This window comes from Silurus meridionalis, chromosome 4 (genome assembly GCF_014805685.1).
Source record: "Silurus meridionalis isolate SWU-2019-XX chromosome 4, ASM1480568v1, whole genome shotgun sequence".
NCBI classification, from domain to species: domain Eukaryota; kingdom Metazoa; phylum Chordata; class Actinopteri; order Siluriformes; family Siluridae; genus Silurus; species Silurus meridionalis.
Window position 1 is genome coordinate 36,630,843 of NC_060887.1, and position 18,042 is coordinate 36,648,884.

Consider the following 18,042-nt stretch of genomic DNA (forward strand, 5'->3'; position numbering starts at 1 on the left):
CGTTTGCTTTTTGAAGCAGCTTCTGCACCTGACGCACAGAACGAGGATTCAACCTTGTGAGATCTGTTCCGAGTGGAACCCGTCCTGAAAATCCTCTGTATGACCTTGGCCACTGTACTGTAACTCAGTTTCAGGGTGTTACTGATCTTCTTAGAGCAACATTTCTAATTCTCAGATCCTCAGAAAGTCTTTACCATGAGGTCCATGTCTCATCCAGTGGTCAGTTTGAGAGAAATGGACTCAAACCCCTACATTTTAACTGCTCTTATACTCGAAACTCAAATTTGTATGGTCCTGTCAAAAAGACAAAAACATGAACATGATGAATAGGACGTGTGGCTTTGCATGGTACAGCTGTTATCACTGAGGGTGTACTTACTTTTGTTGGCAGTTATTTAGACAATAATGACTGTATGTAGTTATTTTTAGAGGACAGTAAATCTGTACTGTATACAAACTGCACACTGATACTCTAAATATATATCCAAGTTTCATTTCTATAGTATCGTTCCTTGAGAATATACTCTACACTACAACACTACCTTTTTCTTTGTTGAATAACAGCAGGTGTTTTATTTTACAGCTCTGAAGCACACTTGGATTACTTCATCACTGGGTTTTGGAGCGACCCCAGACAGCCTTATGGCAAGTTGTGAGAGGCCTGTCTTTCAAAAGCACTTTATCCTGCGTGACATATCCATAGGTCCAAAACCTCACAACCGTTCAGTGACTGTAACAGCAGTCACATCAACGAGTGTGAGTGAGACTGTGATTTATAGCCACGTAAGTGAAGGTGAATAGACTATTGATTATCCAGCAATGCAACAGCGCCCTCTGCTGAAAGGAATCAATTATTAAAAAAAGATTATTATTATTATTATTATTATTATTATTATTATTATTATGTAAATAAATTATGCAGGAACAATATAATACCCAACTGAGATCATGTTTGAATTATTGCACATAAAAGGAAAGATTATAAATAAGATCTGGTACATTTACATAAATTCATTACTATACAAATAAAATCACAAACTATATACATAGAAAGTTTACTGACTTATTTCCATGTCCATGTGCATTTTTCCAACAAACAAACAAATAAATGAATGTATAAATAAATAGCATACATAAGGAACATACATGAAATAAAATGAAACACATTAAATGAATATATAAATAATTGATGCTGTATATCAAGACAAATATGCCCCCCCCCCAAACCCCCCCTCCCCTATTAATTCCAGATCAAAATAAATAAATAAAAAATAACCAATTAATAATTAAAATCGCACTGGATGTGCAGACAAACCTGCATGAGCTAATACAGTACGGGTCAGAAGTCACAACATTCTGTATTTCTCTCAGTCAGCATCATGAGGGTCACCTGGAATTGTGTTTCCAGCAATTTTGAGTGCTTGTTGGCTGCTTTTCCTTTACTCTCCAAATCTTAATTGTCATAGTGTTTGATGGTTTTGTAGTGTACACTTATTAATTTAAAGTTCTGTAGTTTTTTGGATTGACTGACCATTTCTTAAAGTAATGTTGCCCTGTCTTTACTCTTTATTTAATAATATAAATATGTACTGTAGTTGTAGTAGCACTAATAAGGCGATTGACTCTGTACTCACATTTTCCTCTACACAAATCCACTGATAGTCTAAAGCACATTAGGAAGAAATGTCTCAAATGAACCCTTGACAAGGAAAACCTGTGACCTGAAAACCATTCCAGGTGACGACCTCATGAATCTGATGAAAGAATTAATGAGAGAAAGAAGTAGTTTGCCAAGCTAGCATCAAAGCTAATCGGAGCTCTTTTGGACGTTAAAAAAAAAGTAGCACATATTCTGCACTATATATTGTTTACTGTTTTATTAATGTACAATGTTGAAAATATGAAAAATTAACAAAAACCACTGGTGTGTTCAAACTCTTGACTGGTTCTACAGTCTGATTAAAAAAAAAAATAATAAAAATAATAATAATAATAATAATAATAATTAATTTAATTAAATTAATAAACAAAAAGTAAAAATCACGCTGCATATGAGAAGAATGGTGTTTTTTGTTTAAAAAATTAATTGTGCATAATATGAGGTCCAGAATAAAATAGAATAAAAATCATGAAATCGATAAATAAAATGTTTAATTACACTGTATATAAAGATATATATATATATATATATATAAGAATTTGACATCAAATAAAAATAAAGTAATGAAACTAAATATATTTTTGCTACTGCATATAAATAAAACAGTTTAACAGACTATAAGCTGCTCTACATTAAATAAAAATAATAATATTAATGCGTTTAAGAGGTTCATTGAGAATCAGTTGTAGTATTTGTAGGGGTTGAGGGTCTCAAAGGTAAAAAATAGATGCTGCTTTAATTAATTAGCGATTGCAAAATTTTCTACATGAGAATATTCCTTTTTTTTTACCTTTAAAATTCTCTTAAATCGCTGGCTAAATAAATACACACTGTATAACATACATTACAGGATATCAAAAATCACAGAACTCTTACTGTTTCAGTTTCAGTGAGTAAAACGCTCATAAAGTCGTGACCTTGTAGTTGACATCGAATAAAAACAGTAATTATGCCTGAGATTTGTGTCTCTGTCAGTCAACTCCGGCCTCCAATGCAAAAGGGTTCCTGTTCCTCTGAACTCTAGCAAATAAACCCTGACCTGTTCGGCCTAAACTCGCCAAGAGGGGCAGCTCGGGGGGTAGAAAAGACAGCATCTGTCCAAACAACATCCCCCAACACCATCACCATCACTTAGAGACCGCAGAGCCTCTTTACACGTCTCATTAACCAGCATCAAAGTTAAAATTTCCTAAAGTGTGCAAAATGGATATTTAAAACTACAAAAATGGTGTGTTGAGCCCCTCTGATAAATCCAAGACCCTGAATCTAAATTCTGATTGTCCTGTTTTGAAATGAACCACGTTCAAACCTTGGCTGTTCTTATTAATAGTTCCTTTTAATTTAACAGACAATAAACCAGTCATTAAACATATAGTTTTTGCCATTTAGGGCTCCTTGCAAAAGCTTAGCCTGGGTTCTCTCCTTAAAACACTTGGAAAAGGTCATTCATGCCTTTAGTTCTACCCGGCATGGTTACTTCAGTCCCTCTAGGTCAGTAGGTATAAACCATCAGTTTCCTTCACAACTCCAAATAGCTCAAATTCAGCAGACGTTTGAAAAGACCGGATCGTTACTGTATTGTTCATTGTTGATGAGATTCAAGATGGTGGACAGTGTGGTTCACAAATGAATCACATAAGGATAGTGCTTTTAATTATCCTTTGTAGCCACCGGAAGGAAGGGAAAGAGCGAAAGACCGACATTAGCTAGCATTTCCTTTAATTTACTGGCCTCAATCCAGGATGGGGCCTAATGAAGATCATGACACTCTCTCTCACGATGCAAGCTCCCAGTTACAGCGTCTTATGATTTGGTGTGGATTTTCTATTGATTTATTGTCGTTTGGACTTTTAGCACTACGCTACATTACACTGACCTGCTGACTGACATTTAAACAGATTTCCTGAACATTTTACAATATTTCTGTGGTAAATAAATTGTATTATTATTTGAAATGGGCTTTCGTGTCACTAGTTTTTTTTCGGATAGTAACAAATCCATAAAAAAATGCTTTCATTTATAGTATTTATTATCATCATCATCATTTGCACCATCACAAATCTGCTAAACTGGTTGGTGCTGCAGCGTCATCGTGTCTACCGTCTCATCGTCCATCGCTGCTTCACGCTTAATGTTGCTCACATGCACTTTATGTAGTGTCCTAGTTAGTATATGTGGATCTGGGTTTTGTGTTGTTTAACTGATGTAGCACCATGGTCCTGAGGGAACGTTGTTTCGTTTCACTGTACTGTACTGGATATGGTTGGAATTAACAGTAAATTCGTATTTGACTCGAATAAAAATTCTTGTACATTTAAAATGAATAATAAGCAGTGATTGTAGTGTTCAAAATAAGAAAATGGTCCTGTTTTTTATCAACTATCCATTTAAAAACATGGCCGTTCTCATTTATAGCTAGCTTTAGATACATTTGGGCAAAAAGCTAAGCCCTGGCTGTCTTCTTTAAAGACTTTAAAAAGACTGATACAGAAGACAAATCAGATCTTCTGTCTATGGACATTCTTAGGAGCTTGTAAATCCTTAGACCAATCCATGTTGACCATTCCAAAGATTAAATGGACGTTCTCAGGAGCTGAGAGGATCAAGCTTTTTCAGGAGCTGCTCCAAATCTGTGGAACAGTCTCCCAGTTTGGGATAGAAGTGCTCAGACATGTTAGATTAAATCTAAAAAGAAAACTCAGCATTTTTTTACTCTGGCGTGTTGTTGTACTGTTTACTGTCATATTTATATTCAATTATGCTTAAGAAAATGAAAAAACAAAAAATTAATACAATTTAATAAAAAAAGCAAAAATAAAGAATTATCTCACTGTTCTTAATTAAAACAAGTTATATTATATTAATAATTAAAGAAAAACAACTGCAACAACACAAATTGTATCTACAAAATTGATTTAGCTTTATTTGTTTATTATATTAATTATTTGTTTAACACATTAGAAAAAAAAGGAAAATATTTTTTTTACATACATTTTTTTATAATAATAATAATAATAATAATAATAATAATAATAATAATAATAATAATAGGCACAGAGGTGGTGTTTCGGGTCATATTTTGTCACAATTTCTTTTGACACACATTAAAAAGTAAAAATATTGGTAATAAAAAAACATTTTTGTCTGTTTGTTTATTATCCCCAATAGGTATTTTTTTTTTTTTACAAAAAAATACAATAAATTTCAGAGTAATATAAATAAAACCCCTGCAGGTTGATTTCCCAAACAACAAGCATGTGTTTTACACTCTGAGCCTAAAAGCAGGAAGTCTCGCTCTGTCTTTTATGTCTAAATTGGAGGATAAATGGGACTTGAATGGGGGGACTTGAAGGAGGGGTGGATGTTTGGCACAAATCCCGGACCAAATGTCTCTAATTTTCTCCCGTCTGGATTTTGCGTCGCAGTATGAGAGCCTCCTGTCTGTAACCCAATCTGCTCTGATGCTCTAATGGACCGTGTGTTAAAGTGGCTTTGAGAGAAAGAAAAAAAAAGAGATGAGAAGTGCTGAAAAGAAAACATAAAAGCTACAAGAAAAGAAATGAAGCGCCTGAGAAGAAGAGGAGGAGGAGGAAACATGAGGGGAGGGGATGAAGGGGAATGAGTGAGGGAGGGAGTGAGAGAGTGAGGGGTTAAATCCAGTCTGAGGAAACCTGATGCTGATGAACAGAGAGCGGGAGAGGGGGAGAGAGAGAGAGAGAGAGAGAGAGAGAGAGAGGGGAGTTTGCAGGTTTGGGGCAGAGGGACAGACGGAGAGACAGACAGAGTGGAGTTTGCGGGTTTGAGGCAGAGGGACAGACGAAGAGACACGACACCAATGGAGAGATGCTGAGCGCATGCTGACATTACCAGCACAGATCTGAAGATCAGACATCAGGTAAACACTCCCACTTACACACTTAACACTAAATACCCTTCTCCTGCCTATAAAAGTGCCCTAGGCAGGGTATTAACTAGTGGCTTTCATCCTTGACATGTCAAACAAAGAGCAAAGGGAAAGAATGTAGAGTAGGAAAGGATGTCCAGTCTGGAAATATTTGTTTGTGCTGTGTATCTATTTAGTGGTAAGTGGTAATGAATGTAAATGTACCTTATTCTTAACGTGTTTATGCCTGGGGCTCTGTGTTACAGTAACACCTTGAGTGTGTGCTCAGGCTTACAGCATTACATTAACACCTAATGTATGCAAGTGTAGTGTTATATAGGCAGTACAGTGATTACTGAACAAAGTGTCAACTATGTGAATGCAGTACACATTCCTGCAGTGATGTGTTAATACTGGCACGTTTGAATTAATTATTAATAAATAATAATTTATTTTGTGATTAAATTGGGTTAATAAATGTCAATTTGAACACTGAACCCAATTCGGTCGACTCTTAAAGCTCTGTGTTATTTCTTACAGTGTTACAGTACCGTGTAGAGAATACCATAAACATGTAAAGTGTTAAAGGAGTGCTCATTAATCTTCCAGTGAAAGCTGAACCTGATTCAGTTACCTCAGATAGTTAACTCTTCCATCTAGTGTTGTATTAACACTTAAATTGTTACCATCTACAATGGAACAATAACTTACTGTGACTAATGGACAGTTTTTCCATGTAGCAGATTGGACTTATGAACACTGCATGAGTAAATGCATGAGTTAATGTAACACTGGATGAGATGGTGTAACACTGTAGTAATATGTATTTACCCCTGTAGAACTTAAGGTGAGACTCAGAGTTAATGAAATAGTAATAGTGTAACACTGTATAGACTAAATTAACAGTAAATTAGTAAAACACTGTAGGGGGAAATGTAACACTGGATAAGTTCTTGTACTGCTGTATGACAATGTTACATTGTAGAGGTTAGTGTAACACCTTATGAGTTAGTATAACACTTTATAAGTTAGTGTTGACACTGTATGGGCTAAAGTATCACTATAAGTTAGTGAAACACTGTGGGGACTAGTGTAACAATATATGACAATATATGAGACAGTGTAACATTGTAGGGATTTATGTAACACTATAGGAGTTTATGTAACACTCTAGGAGTTAGTGTTACTCTGTAGGAGTTAGTGTTACACTGTAGGAGTTAGTGTCCTGTGTGAGTTATTGTGTGTCCTGTGTGAGTTATTGTAACACTAGGAGTTAGTGTTACACTGTAGGAGTTAGTGTTACATTGTAGGAGTTTGTGTTACACTGTAGGAGTTAGTGTCCTGTGTGAGTTACTGTGTGTCCTGTGTGAGTTACTGTAACACTATGAGTTAGTGAGAAACTGTAGGAGTTGCAATAACAACTCTAGGGGTAAGTGTCTCACTGTAGCAGTTAGTGTAACACTGTAGGAGTTACAGGAACACCATAGGAGTTAGTGTAACATTGTAGGAGTTACAGGAACATAATAGGAGTTAGTGTAACAAGGTATGAGTAAATGTAACATTGCAGGCATTATTGTAACAGCAGTAGGAGTGAGTGTAACACTGTAGGATTAATATAACAGCTGTAAGAGTTAGTGTAACACAGAGTTAATTTACCACTGTAGAAATTGATGTAACAGCTGTAGAAATTAGTGTAACACTGTTGCCATTGATATAAAAGCTGTAGGAGTTAGTGTAACACTGTATGAGTTAATGTTATTACTTTCCATAATACAACACTGTAGGATTTAATTCAACTCTGCATCTATTTCTGTAACACTGTAACATGTATTGTAACACTTTGAGTTAATATACCACTGGATTTCTTTCTGGCGATGTTTAATCAGTTACATTTATGTTTTTCAGGTAGATGAATGAATAAATGATGCTGTTAAGAATGGTGCTGTTCCTGCTGTGTCTCCTGTGCACATGTGTGTCAGTGGAGAGTGTGTCAGAGCTGTGTAAAGGTTCTCGCTGCTTAGATTCGGGGGAGTCTAGACAATGTTCAGGGTCACACTGTGGCTCGGGCCGATCTTCCAGACCAACACGTCAACACAACCCAATAACGCACAGCAGATCTACACCAAGCCAGCAACACGGAGTTCTACACCTTTCTTCACAGGACATGTCCGAGTCACACACAGCTTCTCATTCTCACAGTCACACGAGGGAGAGGGTACTGGTTGCCGAGGCTGCAGATCACACATGCACCGGAGCAGAATGTATTACCACAAAAAGACCACCGCAGGCCATTAATGATACACGTGAGTGTAGGGGGCTGGAGTGCAGACTGCCTTTAAGGATCAGGACCAAGCCCAGAGTGAGGCCGTGCCCTCCAGACGGCTGCGGACCTGGCTCAGACAACGCTCCTGTGCATGTTCCGGACAGAGCCGCTCAGTTTCTGGGGGAATTTCCGGATATCGGATATCCTTCATCGGAACTTGGAGGCGCACCGCTGGGAGTGCAGCTTACATGTGACATCAAACCAGGTGGAGTGAATCAGTGGATCCAGCTGTTCTGTCACTGTTTGGGTTTTGTCCTAAACCTAATCTCCTCTCCTCTGAAAAACTAAGCTTATTAAGTAATGCACCTTTTCCCTTTACTTTCTACCAATGCACGCTTTATTCAATTATTTTCCCCACACAACTGGAACACAATTACTTTTCCACATAGCCATACACATCTGTTCAGCTGCACTTGGAAGCCTCGTGGAGCTGCAGCAAAGGGAAAATTCTCTGGCAGTCGACCACCTAGAATATTATTTTGCTTTGATGTCTTTCCATGCTAGTTTCCTTGCCTCAAATTGTAGCCTTGACAGGAAGACAGAAGAATAGCAGTAAGGTTGAACATTTTTTTCGAGGCATTACAAAGTTTGCATATAAGAGATTGCCATCTCGGCACACGCGCACAAAAATAAAACTGCACCCACAAATTACTAGCACTGATTCTCTAGGGGACGACTTGAAGTCAGAAATTACTTTAAGCTTTTGTAGTTTGTCTAGACTTTTCTGTCCATTTCTAAGTTTAAAGTAATAGACACCAGACTGAATTGTGGTGAGGTGCTGGTTTTGAAAATTGTACTGAAGACGGCTAACAATCCATACACTCATGAGCATTGCTAACAAGAAATCTGAGACATTTCTGATTTACCATAAACTAGAATCTTGACTTGCTACTAAGCTGAATGTGCTAGCTACTGAAATCGATGCTAGTTGACTCTGGCATTAAAACAAAACAGAATCCGGAATAACTTTGTTAAATATAGCCAGCTGCAAAATGTTAGCAAAATAACCAAAGCTAGCTTTTCAAATTTGAATGGGGATAAAACCACTAGGTAAGAAAAGGAGGCAAGGGGACTTTATAATTGTTTGTTTACTCCAGCATATTGAAACATATTTAGCTGAGGAAGGATTGGGACATTCATTCTCCAATCCTGGGATGAGTTAAAAACTTTGAAGTGTGATTGATTATCCAGCTGTAAATGCACACAGATAGCTATAGCATTGACTGTGCTAACATTGTATAGAACAAGTAGGCTTCCTCAGTTCAGGACTTGCCTCTACTATACTCAACATGATGCTAAAATTAAAAGATTGTCTGCTAAATAGAGTTGATGTGATTGATTTATAGTGCAAAGTGGAGAATAGTCTGGATAAAGGAGAGTAGATCTTTGGGGTTTGTAATAAGAACTCTAAAGGTATAAGAATGCATTCAAATTCAATGAACGAAAGCGAATGAAGTCAGAATCTGCCAAAAATAATATTGAAGTTACTTAATTACTATGTTTGGTCTAACCATGTTTGCAAAATACTCACATTATTGTTTTCTTTCAGCTAAGAGATCGAGCTCAAAATCGCAAATGATATGACAGAACCATAAATATTGGCACCTCTGCTAATGTTGTCATGAATTGATTGGAGTTTAATAGTGTCACAGGGAACAGGAGGTTTTTTCACAGGTGAATTGACATGATTGAGGTCATTTGTTCATCAGACACGCTGTCTGTCTTTTGCATAACTTTTGTCTATGCTCTAAGCTGAGAATCATTCAGTTTTTTTTTTCCATTTAATTGTTATTACCATCATTAGTAACAATAATAACAGTTAAAAAGTCAGCCACAGGCCAATACCGTTAACCAAAAGTACAAGAAACCAGAGCGCAGGATTTCCTTATTGACATAACATGCCATCCTTGCGATTTATTATTAAGCCCTTGATGTTATTATATTGTTGAATTGTTCTTTTGAATTAAAATGGGTTTCATCCCAATCTCAGTGACACAAAACCAAGATGGTAGGTGGATATATGATGCCAACTTAGACCTAATAGGTTTTGCTAACGGAAAATCCATGAATGAATAGAGCCATGACTTTAAATATCATCTTATTACGCTTATATACTGTAGTTCGATTACATTGGTAAAAATAAATCTGTTCTGAAAAAGTTGTTTAAATTACTTATGCCTGTTTAAGAACCTTTGGTGTATGTATTCTGTGATTAAATGCCCTTCACGCTGTTTTCTTTCTCCAGGAGAAAATGAAGTTCCATCTGAAGATGCCCTTGTCCTGCACCTGCAGCTCTCCAAAGGCCAGGAGAAGCTGGTGGAGGCTCTGCGGGCGCAGCAGTTAGTGATTCGTGACCTACAGCAGCGTCTGGAGGAGCAGCAGGGAGCACTACTGGTCCAGCAACGCGAGATCCTGGAGCAGCAGAGACTGATGTACGAGCAGATGGATGTGGTGAGGGCGCAGTACGGTGTACTGTCTGAGACCGTCAAGCAGGTGTCCTTCCAGGGCCTGCAGGGGGAGCTGCAGAGTTATTTGGAAAGCCAGCTGGCAGGTGTGCAAAGCCAAGCTCGCAGCCACCTGCAAAAGTCGTACACCATGCATAAAACTGACGCCAAGATGATGGACGTGACTAGAGACACGAACCATGCTCTGCTTGGCTGTCGCAGCACATGCGGCCCCGAAGAGTACTGCAATTTTCAAACGCAGCCACCCCAGTGCCAACAGTGCACCATGTGTCCCCCTGGGTTCTTTCTGGTTTCTCAATGTTCACCGAACGCTGACAGGATTTGCCAGGTATCACACAGTATCCTTATAAACATTACATAAGGATAAGCATGTGAACATTGTTTATGATCTAAATTTGTATAAAAAAACAAAAATATAAACATATTGGGCCTACTTATTTACAATATGCAAATAAACTAATTAATTTTTATACAGGACAGAGACGAATGCCTAGAAATCCCAACCGTGTGTGGAGAGAGAGTGAAATGCCTCAATACACCAGGTATTCAAATGCAGAACCGAGAACTAAAAGGCTAATCAATGCAAATTATTCGAAAGTTCATGCCCTCATTTAAAGTGCACAATTTTTTTGCTAATCTTTTGCAAAAGTGATATATCTTGGTTTATACAATAGGTCCACTTGCAAATAATGGTTCTGACCTAAATTTATGCAAAAATATGTATGCAAATAAAGTAAATAAATCTTTTTACAAGTCAGTTCATTACATTCCTTTAATCAGAGGATTTTATATATATATATATATATATATATATATATATATATATATTACATACATACATATATAAACTGCATAGCGTATATGGTAGTCACGTGAGAAAAGAAAGAACTACTCCTACCAGTCTACTCATTAGACAAAACTACTCAATTGTGTTTCCTGTGTAATGCACTGCATAGCGTCTATGGAAGTCACGTGATTAAAGACTCGGACTAGAAGAGTCGAGAGGTGAACTACTCAATTCTGTTTTCTTTACACAACCTTTTAGACAGATTTTGCGATGCTTTGCTCAAGCGCGTCCAATAGAAAATGAACTAATCACTCTTTGAAACGACTCATCCTTCTGAGTCACATGAATCGTTCATGAATGAGCCATCAATAGTTCTGTCTTAACTAACATTTGACAAGAAATTAGGAAATATTAGTGAACGTTATTTCTTATGGGGGAACTAAAGTATTGGCTGGTGAAAATTGGAATATAGTCCAAAAGACATGTTCATGCATTGGCAAAAGAAGACTGGAATTTTTTTATTGGAAAAGGAACAAAAACAACAGTTAAAACATCGGCTTTGTGGAACAATTTCATGTCCCTTGTTCTTTTCATACTACTGCACATTACTCTTGTTCAGAGTTGGCAGGTCTGCAATTATCGAGTTCCATTGAGTCAGGATGCACCAAAATCTGCAAATGGGAACTAAAATATGCCTAAAATTACGGTTTGTTATTAACCAAATGATTGTCATTTGTGTTAAACCATTCCTTGTGTAACATGTACCCTGTACTTTTGTGCACAGGTGGCTTCCGGTGCTTGGGCGTGTCCGAAAGAGATATCTCTTCAGGCTTGTGTGGTCATGAGTACTTCTACAATCAAGAGCTCCAGGAGTGCCAGGCATGTTCAGACTGTGATGGGGAACACGTAGCTGTTTCCTGTAGTGCTGTGAGTGACGTTGTGTGTGGAGTAATCTCAGAAAATACGTTCTCTCAGTCCTGGTCCGCATCGGTTACGTTACCCCAAGCTCGGTCAAAAAGCAGTGGTGTGTTCCCAGGTCTGCAGCTGAGTGTGATGGGAAAAGAAGGAAGTGACCTTCTGGTCAGTCATGACGGCTCCATCAGGCTCCATCAGCATGGTCTACTCTGGCTGGATCACAACTTTGCCTTGAAACACAGCTGCCGCAACTTTCTGCAGGTTGGTGTGAGGTTAAGTGGTGGGAGCGAAGAGGAAGGTCGTGACCTCAGTGGTGTACGGGTGGAACAGCCAGAAAGGAAGCACTTCCAGGGTGTGAGTGTGAGTGCAGCAGCTGAGGTGGAGCCCAACCAGACTCTGTGGCTGCTGCTCAAGAGCCCGAACCAGCACTGCAACCAGAGCAAAGAGCTGCAGCTGTACGAGCTTGGATCTTCTGCATTCAGCCTGATGTGGCTGTCACATGACACCGGAGCTGTCGCGATGACCGCTCAGACGTCCACAGCTCCTCACTATCATGGAAACTATCGGCCCTCCTTTCGCGTTGCTTCTATCTCTGACCCCTATGTAGTGGCCCTGACTCATGACAACCGTGGAGTTCGTTTCACTGAGCGAGGCATCATCAAGTTCGTCCTGCAGCAGGCACTCTACGCCATGGGCCACACATGCGTCCGTGAAGGCTTCTCATTGGTTGCCTACGTTAATACAAATGGGACCAACCAGGAAGTAATGCGCTCGTTTAAGTCTGGCGTTAACTATCGGGACACATCCATCACCTTGTCTGCTACTACCATTGTGGACTCGGGTGACTGGTTAAACTTTGAGATCCTCACTCCACCTCAGTGCAACGTCCGATACTTCGGAGACAGCTCTGGAATTAGCATGCTCAGTCTGCTCTGGATTCCAGCAGCCATTTCCTCGTCCCTAATGGCCACCGTTTCCAGGGTAGGCCTTCCATCTGGAGCTGTGAGGAACAAACCGTTGTTGTTTCAGCAGGTCGGCCCGGATGCCGAACACATCCGGCTTGCTGGCGCGGGCCACCAACACCCACAGAGGAATTTTGTTTTCCAAGATGCCGGGACAGCCAATGTGGCACTCTCTGTAAAGCTTATTCACTCATGCAACGTGGTCAAGCTGGTGCTACACCAGCAGGGGCAGGACAGGACGAATTCAGCACCTCTGGCACAGCAGGTCGGTGGTCAGATGCCTGAGGGAAGCGAGTGGACCAGCGTTGGTGTTAGAGCGACTTTCCAGGTTCAGAACGGCACGGCTTTTTACATCACACTGGACTGCGTACGTGGACGGATCAATCAAATCACCTACGATGAAGGCGCCAACATTTCCATCCTCTGGGTGGCTGCGTCACACTAAGGCTTCTTATTCTTGGTTTTGTCAGGAACAAGTGCATTCAGAAAATCATGGCCTTATGCACAAAAAAAAAAAAGAAAAAAAAAAAAAAAAAGAGGTACACTTTAAAATGAATTCCTTATCTGTGGTAGCAATTTATCACCGTTTGTATTAAGAAGAAATCGAAATGGAATAATATAATAAGAAATGGTGCTTCAAGATACAGTATATGGTCTGGCTAAAACTGAACCAATGGTTGGCAGGGTTAATATTCGATCATTTAAAAAAAAATATGATATTTACAAAGCAAAGGTGCTACTTTTTGTTGTTTGATGTTTATTGCAAAGTTGTATGTTTATTTGAACAAGAGGTACTGATTGCTTTTCAGGTACTTTGGCTGGTTGAGCAGTGACCAATCTTTATTGAGGGAATCTCTGTTTATTATTGTTTGTTGTTGAGACTAGTGAGTGATTTTTTATGTATGTGTGTGTGTGTGTGTGTGTGTGTGTGTGTGTGTGTGTGTGTGTGTGTGTGTGTGTGTGTTTGTGGGTGTGTGCACACGCTTGTGGTGGGGTATGATGATGGCATACATATCTGAAATGTTATACCACACATTCCAAAACCTTAAACATTGTACAGTCATGGGAGAATTGTTAAAACATATCAATATTCAAAAGATATATCTATTTTAATAGCTCTTTCATCTGAATTATACAAATATATCTTTATATTCTCAATTTATGGGAAAAAATTTAATTGAAATTTATATCGGAATCCCTATGAAGTAAATAAAAATGTTATAATCAAATACATACAGTCTAGGATATGGTGCATACATGATTTAAGTATTTGTATCTTCCGAAAGTAATTTATATGGTAAAAACATGAAAAACAAACAAACAAGCAATACATACAGTCGAGTGCAAAAGTTTGCCCCCTTCTCCGTAACCCTCCATGGTTTCTATTCATTACATGGAAAATGTACTGTATACACCCAGTACAGTTTGTACAAGAAATAAATTGAAAAAATATTTATGTTTTTTGCTCGATCTGCCGCTAAATCTAACACCATGACGCAGGGTTTCCTTGAGGTACATGGAGAATGAACTGTATGCACCCAGGATGGTTTGTAAAACAAATAAATCGAAACATATTTTTGTGTTTCACTCGATCTGCAGATGAATCTGCAAATCATTTCCATGAGGTGGAAAATATGTGGGTGTATCCTTTAGCAAAGCAATAAATGAAATCCAAATGCTAAATTACCAGAATAACAGATGAAAATGGAAATATTACAATGAAAAAGATCCAAGCATTGCTAAAAAGAATTAAATTAAGAGGTAGAGGCAGCTATATAAAAAAGTGAGGACCTAAGATAGTCAAGAGTGTTTTAAACTTGTTTTGAGAGTTTTTTCAATATCAATACCTATTTAACCTTCCTTTGTAACACTGAAGCTCTGTACAATAGAACACATGAAAATGTATATACACTGCATTAATGACTTTCATCCTGAGGGTGTACAAACTTTTGCAACCGGTTTCATCAGATAACTCACTATAAATCAGTAGTGTTTTGTGTGTTAAATTGCGGTTTGTTTTATGTGCGTGTTCCACTCTTATAGTAATTAAAGATAACAATATGTTTGAATATAGTGGGGGTTTCTTTTCCTGCAGAGTGAAACGTGATATTTAATCAAGTCTAAAGCATTACATTACATTTACAGCATTTGGTAAAAGCCCTTATTCAGAAGGTTTGACTGGGATTTAAGATTACTCTAAGCTACCACCTCCCCACCAAAACAGTCATAACACACACTTCCATGGCATTTGGCAGATGCCCTTATCCAGAGAACTTACATTGCCATGAAGCATGAACTCATGACCTTCTATTCAGAAGGCCAACATCTAAACCAATGAGTCACTGCTTTCCAAATTTTAAGCAAATTTGCACCAATAAGCACACAAGGTTGATAGAATTTTTTGATCCTGTAAGAGATATTAAGGTGGATTCAAATAAAATGAGATTGAAATTGCACTTGCTATGCACCATCTCACCCTTTAATGGCTTACAGTTCAGCCGCATTCTTGACCCTCTGTGTTGGTTCTTTTGCAAAGAGTCCAAAAAAAGCATCTGATAAGAGTCACGTCTTGGTTAACGATCAGCAGCTGTTCCCCTGAACACACATTTGATTGTGGGAGTGAAGGTAAGTAAACACTTCACTATTCATTAACGTTTAGTTAGCATTCAATGCAATGAACTGAAGTGGTGGTATACCTTTATTCAGTCATCAGACCAGTGGTATAAAACACCATGATACAGGAGGAAGTGTATGGTATCCTGTTTATATAACATCTGATGATGCCTTTATAATGACATTATTATTAAATAAGCATATGCTGTAGGATTGCTAACATCTATATACCTATACATTATATCTATATACACCGACAGTACAACATTATAACATTATGAGCAGTGAAGTAAATAACACTGATTATCTCTTCATTATGGCACCTGTTAGTGGGTGGAATCTATTAGGCAGCAAGTCAACATTTTGTCCTCAAAGTGGAATTTGAGCGATTTTGACAAGGGCCAAATTGTGACGTCTAGACGTCTGGGTCAGAGCATCTCCAAAACTGCAGCTCTTGTGGATGTTACTGGTCTGCAGAGGTCAAAATCTATCAAAAGTGGTCCAAGGAAGGAACAGTGGTGAACCGGCGACAGGGTCGTGGGGGACGAGGCTCGTTGATGCACGCAGAGAGCAAAGGCTGGTCCGTGTGGTCCGATCCAACAGACGAGCTCCTGTATCTCAAATTGCTGAAGAAGTTAATTGTGTTAATGTTTGATGGGTCGGGAGTGTTTTTGGCAGTGAAAGGGGGTCATAACGTTATGCCTGATCGATATATTCTTTCAACAGCAAGACCACCTGCTTATTAATAATAAAAACAGCTCTGATGTGTCAAGGCCTGGACTCCACAAAACCTCTAAAGGTGTGCTGTAATGCTGAAATCTTTTTGGCCAGAAGTATTTTTTTTTTTTGTAACAGCAGCTCAGTTGCGCAGGCTTACATTTATGAGATTAGTCTAACATGATATTGTTTCAATAGTAACACAGTTACAGGGATGTCCCATCGATCTCAGCTCTAATTCTACTAAACAGATTCGAATTTGAAAAATGTTTTAGAATTTTCTGCAACATTTTCTGCGCCCCTGGTGGTCTAGTGGTTAAGACACAGCGCTCCCACCGCTGCGACCCGGGTTCGATTCCCGGTCAGGGAACCATCCCCAGCCACTCTCAGTGCCGGTCCCAAGCCCGGATAAATTGGGGAGGGTTGCGTTAGGAAGGGCATCCAGCGTAAAACATGTGCCAAATCAAACGTGCGGAGGATCCGCTGTGGCGACCCCTAACGGGAGAAGCCGAAAGAAAGTTTTTTTAGAATTTTCTGCAAGGAGATGTTTATTGAACAATGATGGAAGGAGTCTCCAGAGTCAACATTTATAGGTAAAGTTGTAACCAGGTTTTCTGGCTAGCCAAGGTCTGGATGGAAGAATGGAGGGAATTGCATTTTGTAAATTTTATATGGAAAAAGGGTTTATAGCTGCAATAAGGTACGTGGGAACAGGAACTTTTGCAGATGTATACAAATACAGTTATGACTTGAAAGCACTTCCAGCTACTGTCTTCCACTGGATATAGTCTCTGTCTGGCAAAGTTGGAAGTGACAGCTTAGTGGTTAAGTCACTAGACTCTGGTTAGGAAGGTCACAAGTTTAAATCCCATCACCATAATTCTGCCACTGCTGGGGGCCCTTGAGCAAGGCCTTAAAACTCAACTACTCAGTTTGAAGTCGCTCTGGATAAATCCGTCTGTCCAATGCCATAAATGTAAAGTGACCTTCGTAAAGTGGTTTTCTAGCCATGATTTAAAAAACAAAAAGGCTTTTTTTCACTTGTACATAACAGCCCAGTAAAATTCTGTCTTTGCATATCCCAGCAGTGTTAGAAAGAACAGATTAAAGGCTTTGCTCAAAGGCCCAAGAATAGCACAACTGGGGTTTAAACCTGAAACCTTCTTTGCAGTAACCCAAAGCCGTAACCTTTGAGCTAACACTTCCCCAGTGGGTCAGTGGAAAAACAAATACATAAAAATATTCAAGACTCATTGAACCTCCGGTGGACTAAATAAAAGTTTCCTAAGGTTTTAAGGCAGCATCAGAAGGTCCAAAAGCGTTCTAATATCTCTTTGTTTGCAAACGTGATTAGTCCCTGAGTGAAGCAGCAGGCTGGATTCACAACGTGCCTGACAGCCCCTGATCATGAAGAGCTAATACACAGTTTTTCTGTCTGCGCCTCAGATTGAAAGCAGGTGTGAAATGTGCTTAGATCCAGATGTTTTCTATATTTCGAAGATCAAATGAGATCAGAAATGTAACTAGACCCAAAGAAATCCAGTGCAAGGACAGCAAAGAAAAATACACACTGTCATAGACATTCAACAGGTCTGTGGATCAAACATTTCTCATATGATTAATGCTGATGACATCATCACAATTTTAGTTTCTCAATTCCTATTGGCCAGGAGGTGTTGAGTCGGTTTCTGAGAATAGAGCAGCTCTCGATTACAGG

The 18,042-nt window shown here is 38.8% G+C and overlaps 1 protein-coding gene and 1 non-coding gene across 2 annotated transcripts; both read left to right on the forward strand.

Annotated features, from left to right (window-relative positions):
• The first annotated feature begins 5,387 nt into the window (after positions 1-5,387).
• Positions 5,388-14,348, forward strand: nell3 (NELL (neural EGFL like) family member 3). Its single transcript, XM_046846053.1, has 5 exons — positions 5,388-5,555; positions 7,449-8,071; positions 10,112-10,659; positions 10,807-10,873; positions 11,903-14,348. Exons 2-5 carry the CDS (start codon positions 7,465-7,467, stop codon positions 13,438-13,440), a joined length of 2,760 nt encoding a protein of 919 aa, XP_046702009.1. The 5' UTR covers positions 5,388-5,555; positions 7,449-7,464; the 3' UTR covers positions 13,441-14,348.
• Positions 14,349-16,623: 2,275 nt separating this feature from the next.
• Positions 16,624-16,695, forward strand: trnag-ccc. The gene has a single exon. It is a non-coding gene; the product is annotated as a tRNA-Gly (tRNA).
• Positions 16,696-18,042: the final 1,347 nt, after the last annotated feature.